We start from the raw sequence: 9,160 nt of genomic DNA on the forward strand, positions 1-9,160 counted from the left end.
TATTCAAACCACTTGCCTTTGGAATGCAACACAGCTTCTCACCCGTAGTCCTTCAGAGCTGCCTCTAGGCCACGAGTTGTTAGGAGATGCCATAGTGTCATGAACAACCCTGTGGACAACACATCTGAATCCTCCCCCATCCTGTGCCATTCTCACAGTCTTTGACACACTTGGATCCATAAGTAGCAACATGTAAATCCCTGCATTAATAGAATGAAGGGACAGATAAGTTTGTACCTCCTGCAAACCATAAAAACAACCAGCCATAGGAATATCATGAAAAGACAGTGTCCTGCCTGATGCCCATTGGCAAGCTCCTGGAACCAGGGCCCTGTTGACCCCTCCACTGGGTCCTTTTGGCTTTAGGTCCTAGCAGCAACAGGCTCTTTGGGAGAAGGCCCAGAGCGTGGTGACGGAAATTAGGCTGGAGAATGAATTATTGAATTTCATGAATTCAATGATTTATTAATCTCAAATACCTTTTTTTTTTTAAGAAACACAGAGAGAGACTGTACATATTGGCTTCATCTGATGAACTCTATAGGCATCAGATTGACTATATCTGTGGAAAGATTCCTTGGAGAAGCTCAACAACAGCAATGAAAAACAAGCCAGGTGCTGACTGTGGAACAGACCATCAATTACTCATGTGCAAGTTAAAACTGAGGTTGAAGAAAAAACAAGTTCACAAGAATGAAAATATGACCTTGAGGCTATCTCACTTAAATGTAAAAATAATCTCAAGAACGGGTTTGACAGTGAACTCAAATGTGTCAGAGATGATGAAGATGGCACCGAATAGGATAGGGTTCAGATCTATTGTTCATAGGGTCACTTTGAGTCATACTCAACTTGATGACAACAAATGCATGTACTGAAACATTGAGTAGACTTCCATTCTGATCTTTGACTTGTATTCTTCTTTTAGGAAGAGGTTTGTATGGTGGTTTAGTAGTAATAAATTGTACTGCCATCCCTGAGGCACGTAGTTCAAATCCACCAGCTACTCTGTGGTAGAAATCTCCTCTCTGTGGCAACTACTCTTGTGCCTTTTATTGCCTTTGAAAACCCACTGGAGAATCAACTAGGCTCAGTTCTGACTTGATGGTATATAACAAGTTAACAATGATTGCTAAATCAGAATGATTGATTTGGTTGAGAAGATTCCTTGCAGTTGAGTCAGTGTGGTCTGATAGTGGCCCTCTATAGGTTTTCTAAGGCTCCAAATCTATATGGTAAGAGATTGCCCATCTGTCTCCAATAATGTAGCTAATGGGTTCCAACTGTCTACCTTTCAGTTGGCAGCTTTATATGTTATGCATGATGCAAGGGTTTTTTGGTTGAGGGGAGAAGATATTCTTTCTTTGTATGGTAGAATGAATCATGATGTTTTTCTGATTTCAAACATGCATATTCAGACCATTAATAAAAAAATACTGACAGCACAGACCTATTTAGAATCTATTAACAATGATTTAGCAGTGTGAAATATGATTGCTACGTTTTTCTGTACATTTAGTATCTAATCTAAAGCCTAATTTGTTTGAACTATTGCTGTTTTCATGCAACTGGATGCCTGGCAAGCACAGGGAAATGGAAGAGTATTTAAACATCTAGTTCAGTAGTTGGGGATGTGACCACAAGATGGCATTAAATCTCTTCTGAAGGCTCATTTTAGTGTCTTCTGAATGAATAAAATCAGAGCAGAAGCAGAGCCTTGCTCATTGGCTGGTTAGTCAATGTGAAAAACCACTGCAATTGTTATAGAGAAGAAAGGACAACCTGATAACAGAGGTCCCTCTCTTGGCTGAAGATTGCAGGTCTGCGGTTGATCTTAATTGTGAGGAACAATGAAGACATCCTTTCAAGCTTTGTTCATGTTTCTGTGGCTACAGCTGAACTGTGAGTTGAGGTCATGGAGGAACACAGTGTATAAGGGAGTATTCATTAGAAATCTAAGAAGAGTGTCTTTATTCAGATTTACTGTAATTATTATTAAAATTTAAATTAATTACACTATGACCTTCTTCTTCTCTTTTTACTCTTTCATAGGGATGTGCCAAGGAGAGAATGTAGAGCAGCACCCTTCTACTTTGAGTGTTTTGGAGGGAAGCAGCGCAGTTATCAACTGTACTTATTCAGACAGTGCCTCGTCCTACTTTCCTTGGTATAAGAAAGAACCTGGAAAAGATCTCCAACTCATCATAGCTCTTCGCTCAAATATGAACAAAAATGAAGGCCAAGGACTCATTGTTTTGTTAAATAAGACAGCCAAACATGTCTCTCTTCACATCCCAGGTGCCCAGCATGGAGACTCAGCTGTGTATTTCTGTGCAGCAAGTACACAGTGTTTCCCAAGCACCTGCAGCCAATACTCAAACCCTGGACTGTTCACCTCTTCTATGGCAGGGCTTCAAGTTCAGAAGTTGTCTGATATGCCTACAAGTAGAAAGCAAATTATAAAATAAGAAGTTTCTGTTCAAGATGAAAAATCTAGAGAACTTGCTGGCTGTTTGTTGCTTCCTGCATTTTTACTCTTGTCAGTTTTATAATTCATTCTGGCTCATGGCAACCTCATATTTTAGAGAGTAGGACAAACATGTTTTCTTGGTTGTAATATTAAGGGAAGAAGATTGTCAAGCCTTTTTTTTCCACAGTGTAACTGGATGGGTCCAAATCAATGACATTTAGGTTTACAATCAATTACTAACTGCTTATATAACCTAAAGGACCTTTAAGGAAAGTTAGTGATTTTTTTTTCTATTTAGGCTTTGAAGATGAATTTATGCTTTCTCTTCTGACTCCTTTCCAAGGCATAATCTCCTAGTCTGAAAGTCAGTATCCCTGTTGTTGTGTTATTGAGTTGACTATAACCCACAGTGATCCTATGAACAATAGTTCTACCTTGCCCTATCCTAAGCCACCTTCACCATCTCCGACACACCTAACCTCATTACTGTAGTTCTGTGGTTGCCACTGTGTCAATCATTCTCATCTAGGATCTTCCTCTTCTGCACTAACCCTCTACCCTTCCAAACACATTATCATCTGCCAAGGACTGGTCCCTCCTGGTGATATACCCCAAGTATGTGAGACAGAGTTTCAAAATCCTTGCCTCCAGTGAGCAAACTGGTTTCACACTCTCTTTGTTCTCTTGTCAGACCATAGTATGTTCAGTACTCTTCTCTAGCACCACAACTTAAAGGCATAAATTCTTCTGTCATCTTTATTCATTGTTAATCTCTCTGATGCATAGCAAGCAATTGAGAACTCTGGCCTGGAACATGCACACCTTAGTCTCTAGACTTTTACATCATTGTTCTTTCACACTTTGGAGACATCCTTCAGATCAGATTTTTCCCAGTGCAACTTATCTTTTTTATTTTCTCACCGTTAGTGCCAAGAATTTTGATTGTGGATTCAAGCAAGATGAAATCATCAGCAACTTCAGTCCCTTCTCCAGTTATCATTTTACTGCCTGTTGGTCCAGTGGTAAAGATTTTTTAAAAAAAATTTACAGAGATGCAATCCATATTGAAAGCTGCAGTCTTTGACTTTCTACAATAAAGACTTCAAGTCTTCCTCAGTTTTGGTGAGCAAGGTTGTGTCATCTGCATAACACAGGTTTTTGATGAATCTTTCTCCAAACCTGATGCTGCATTCTTTTTCTTAACGTCCAGCTTCCTGAAGAACATATTCCACATGTGGATTGAAAAAGGAATGGAGAAAGAGATACATCTTTAACACACTACTTTCTTGATTTTGAAGCATGCAGTGTTCTCTTGCTTCTTGGTCTAGGTACAGGTTTTGCATGAGCACAGTCAAGTATTCTGGGATTCCCATTCTTCTCAACATTAGCTACAATTTGTTGTGATCCACCTAGTCAGATCCCTTTGAATAGTTGATCAAACACAAATAGACATCCTTCTGATACTCTCTACTTTTGACAGTGATCCAACTAACATTACCAATGATATTCCTAGTGCCACAGCCTCTTCTAAATCCAGCTTGTATTTCTGGCAGTTTTCTGTATCTGATGTACTCTTCTAGTCACTTTTTGGTAATCTTTAGCAAGATTTTGCTTTCAAAATCCCAATTAGGGACATATTTTTAACTTTGGGCTTTCAAAAATAGCATTTGTTACATTTTTTTATTAGAAAGACATTGCCTGATAACTCTGGTGGCTTAATAGTAAGGAGTTGCATGGGCAACACAAAAGAACTTGGTTCAGATCCACAAGATGCTCCATGGAGAAAGAAAGGCAATCTCCTCCTATACAATTAATCTATTGCCTCTGGAAACCTGTCAGAGGGTCAGCTGTGCGTTAGTTCCATCTTGGCAGTACACAACAAAAATTACATATAAGATACAGAGAAATGTAAATAATTGATACTTTTAAAATAATTTATTGCTAATATTTTGTTTTCATTTCTTTGCAAATTCTCATCATAACTAGGATACTAGGTTTTCTCAGTTAATATTATAATTGAGTGTAATTATTGAGTGTTTTTCCTCACCTCACACCTTGTCTTCAGACACTTATCCCTTATTTGCTCCATAAGTGATTGTTATAAGTAACACTTTTCTTTTTATGCAATCTTCTCTATATCTGAAGTAAAATTTACAGCTCTGTCTTCTCTGACCACTTCCTTACTGATAAAATGTAACTTGTGTTTTCCTTATATTTCAATATTTGTATCTGGAGGAAATTGGGCTAAGATATAATTTAAAAATAAGATATTAGAATTAGATTCACAGCTATATTTCTTTTTGTTTTATATGGTTTGCATACAAAATTTGCATACATTGTGTTTCATTTATATACATTATTTCATATGATTCTCACACATTGTGTTCTACAAAATAAATAATAATTGACCTTTATAATAAAAATTGTCTTTTCAAGTCCCCACTGGATCTTTCCTAATTTCTTCTGGACAATGACTACGGATTGCAGGAGTAAAAATGATGACTTTGAGTTGTGGTGCTAGAGAAGAGTATTGACCATACACCATTGACTCCCAAGGGAATGAACAGTTTTGTCCTAGAGAGGATGAAACTAAGTTGCACCTTGGAGGCAAAGATTTTGCGGGTTCATCTGACATACTTTGGGCATGTTGTCAGTAGAGACCAGTCCTTGGAGAAGGATATCATGCTTGGAAGGGTGGAGAGACAGCATAAGAGGAGAAAATGTATTGGAGAGAATGAGATTGACTCAGGATAGGACAGAGTTCAGAGTTACTGTGCAAAGAGTCACTATGAATTGCATATGATTTGACAACACATAATAAAAACATTCATAAACAGAGAATTTTTTTTTTAAACTTAGGTCTCATTGTTTCTTACAGCAGTGTTTGAGTCTCTAGTTGACTTTATTTCCAAGTAACTCAATTTGTGGTTGGTTACTGTAAAGGTATTGCTTTCGTAATTTATCTGTTATTGCTTTGTTACTATAGAGGAATCTCACTAATTTTTTGTATATTGCTCTTGTATTGTGACACTCTAGTAAATTGGTCTTCTAGGCCTAACAGGTTTTTTTGTTGAGTCCTTGGGGTTTTCTGTGTATGTTATCATATCATCTGCATATAGTGATAATTTTGCCATCTCTTTACCAATCTGCATACCTCCTATTTCCTTTTTTTCATAGTATCGTCCTACCGAGTACTTCAAATACAATATTGAATAGGAGTGGTGACAGTGGCATCTTCGTCTGGGCCCTATTTGCAATGAAAATACCTTTAGTCTTTGTCCATTGGGAATGATGTTGGCTATTGGTTTTGTACATATTCTTTTTACTATGTTGAGGACATTCCTTTCTATTCCTATTGTGCTGTTTCAATCAAGAAATGGTGCATTTTGTCAAAGGACTTTTCTGCATCAATTGATAAGATAAAATGCTTCTTCTTACTCTTTACTTTTTAATATAATGAATTAGGTTGATTGTTTTTCATGTGTTGAACCACCTTGAATACCTGTTATGATTCCCACTTGATTCATATGATTCAATCATATATGATTGGTCATGATGACTTATTTTTTTATGTATTGTGTTCTATTGCAGGATTAAGTTAAGGATTTTTGCATCTGTATTTATGAGAGATATTAGTCTGTAGCTTTCTTTTTTTTATGTCTACCTGGTTTTGGTATTAGGGTTATTATGCTTCCTTCTTAGAATGACTCTGGAACTATTCCTTCTTTTTCTGTGTTTTGAGGTAAAGTAAGTAGAATTGGCTATATATATCTTGAATGTTTAGTAAAATTTAGCTATGATGCCATCTGGGCCAGGCCTTTTTTGGGGGCAGGGTGTCTCTTTATGGGCTGCTCCCCCCCCCCCTTTTTGATGGTTCTGTTCAAGTGTTCTATATCTGTCTGTGTCAATCTGGGTGGAGGGTGAGTTTCAAGTAATTTGTCTATTTTCTCTAGGTTTCTAAATTTACTGGAGTATAGATTTTTGTGATATTCTGATATTATTCAGTTACTTCCATCTAATTCTGTTGTGATATTTCCTCTATCATTTCTCTTTTGAATTATTTGTGTCTTTTCCCCACCTTTTCTTTTGTTAAGTTTGCCAATGGTTTGTCTATTTTATTGACCCTTTACAAAGAACCAGTTCCTGGTCTTTTAGATGATTCCAATTATTTTTCTGTTTCCTATCTCACTGATTTCAGCTCTTGTTTTTATAAATTCCTTTCTTGAAAAGGTTATGAGGTTAGATTATTTTTCTATTTCATAGAGGTGTTGATTGAGGTCATTAATTTTGCTTCTTTCTTTGTGTTTTATGTGTTTGCCTATTGCTTTGAACTGTCCCTTGAGTACTGCCTTAGCTGTATCCCAGAGATTTTGGAATGTTGCATTTTCATGATTATTTTTTCAAGAAACTTTTTTATTTCATTATAACCCAATAGAATTCTGTTGTTGTTGTTGTTATGTGCCGTCGAGTAGCTTGTGACTCATAGCAACCCTACATACAACAGCCTTAAACCCTGCTCTATCCAGTGCAAATCGCACTGCCTCTGACACACCCATCCTGATTACCCCAGTCACTGAATCAATCCATCTCATAGAGGCTCTTACCCTCTTGCACTGTCCCTCCACCTTCCCAAGCATGATGTCCCTCTCCAAGGACCTGTCCCTCCCTACAACATGTCCAAATTATGTCAGATGAAGCCCCAGAATCCTTGCCTCCAAGGTGTAGCCTCGTTTAAACCTCACCAGGAGGAATCTATTTGTTTTCTTGGCAGTCCATGGTACATTCAATACTCTTCCCCAGCACCACAGCTCAAAGGCATGAATTCTCCTTCTATCCTCCCTAGTCATTGTCCAACTCTCTGATGTGTAACAAGTGATTGCAAAAACCATGGCCTGTATCAGGTGGACCTTAGTCTCCAGAGTGATGCCATTGCTCTTCAGCACTTTGGAGAGTTCCGTAACAGCAGACTTTCCCATCGCAATATGTTTTTTTATTTCCTGGCTACTGGTGCCAAGAGTGTTAACCATGGAGCCAAGCAGACTAAAGTTGTTAACAGTCTCAACCTCTTCCCCATCCATCTTGATGCTGCTAATTGGCCCAGTGGTGAGAATCTTTGTCTTCTTGACATTGAGCCTCAATCCATACTGAAGGCTGCAATCCTTGACTCTCTGCAGCAAGCATTTCAGGTCCTCCTCAGTTTCAGCAAGCAGGGTTGTGTCATCTGCATTCTAGCAAAGGGTTATTTAGCTTCCACCATCTTGCCTAATTGCAGCCCCCTCTCCTAAAGTCTGTTGTCTTCTTTTGTTTGTGGAGTGGTGAAGCCAGGTTTCTTAACTTAAGCAGTTTTGTCGTTTGGGTGTTGCAGACCACGCCCTTCCAAGCACAACAATGTGCCAGCAAGGGCTGAGAGTTTCTCACCTGATTGCAGCCCCCTCTCCTAAAGTCTATTTTCCTCTTTGGTCTATAGACTAGCCCTGTCTGGTGGTCATGTTCTGCCACTGGACCTGTTTGTTTCCAGGGCAGTTGCAGGTCCCTCCCTCCCAGCACATCAGTGTGCTGGCTCTGGGGTTGGGTATCTCACCTGATGCAGGTGCCTCTCCTTAAGTCTATTTTTCTCTTTTTCAGATGTATTTTTCCCTCCGTGTCCTGCCAAATTTTGTATCTGCACATAATTCAGAAAAGAAGTTGTGTCATTTAGTCAATACCTTGCAAGTTTTTCACATAGTTGATAATCAGTAGATGATTGCTAGAGAAAGAAGAATAGATGAATTCTTCTACATACTAATTTTTAATTTTTCAACTTTGTGATTGATAAACTAGGCACCTCCTAGGCAGCTGCTGTCAAGGCAGGTTCTGAGATGTAACCAAGCTTGCAGTGCCAGGTCACCTGCTACCACAAAGGTTGTAACAAATACAGTTCAGTTACAAAGGGAAAAAAAAAGAATTTAATTTATTAATGGATATGTGAAGAATAAAATTTCTTAAACTATTTATTACTAAAAAATAAAATACCTTCCAGTTTACCTATGAGTGTCTTTCTTAATAGAAATATCACTAATTCACTCATTGAACTGACTCATAGCTGGCCCTCCAGTGGGTTTTTGGAGGTTGTTAATTCCACTCTGGAAAGCAATTTGGTTTTTCCAGAAACAGCTGAACATATGACCCACCTATTCCACTTATAGGAATATACCCCAAGAAAACCAGAATTGAGACATGAATGGAGATAATGTACACCTTTGTTTATAGTAGCATCATTCACAATAGCAAGAAAATTGAAATAGCCAAATCAACAAATGAATGGATAGAAAAATTATGGTATATTCACACAATGAAATATTAAGCAGCACTAAGAAACAAAACAAAAGTTTCATAGAACACTATACAACATGGGAGAGTCTAGAAAGCACTATGCTGAACAAACTAACTCAGTCTCATAAGAACAAATACTGCATAGGACCATTATTGTAAAAACAGAAGGATAACTAGTAAGACATGTGTAAGTATCCAAAAAGGAAATATAAAGTGGGTGGAAAATGGAGAATCGAGGCATTTCCTAGGATAGCAAAGTGTGGTGGGCAGATAGGTGTAAAGGAATAGGAAAAATTCAATGGGGACTTGAAAAGATGGGGTAATAATAGGTATAGATCAATAGTAATTACTTTTATAAAATATATATGAATGATTTAT

At 37.9% G+C, this 9,160-nt stretch overlaps 1 gene segment (V, D, J or C); it reads left to right on the top strand.

The window, feature by feature from the left end:
• Positions 1-1,850: 1,850 nt before the first annotated feature.
• Positions 1,851-9,160, top strand: part of LOC102846335 — an 11,046-nt gene continuing 3,736 nt past the window's right edge. The window contains 2 exon segments of the V gene segment in view: positions 1,851-1,902; positions 2,053-2,340. Coding sequence covers positions 1,851-1,902; positions 2,053-2,340 — 340 coding nt within the window.

Source organism: Elephantulus edwardii, unplaced genomic scaffold, assembly GCF_000299155.1.
Source record: "Elephantulus edwardii isolate Elephantulus edwardi_28Jun2011 unplaced genomic scaffold, EleEdw1.0 scaffold00026, whole genome shotgun sequence".
Lineage (NCBI taxonomy): Eukaryota > Metazoa > Chordata > Mammalia > Macroscelidea > Macroscelididae > Elephantulus > Elephantulus edwardii.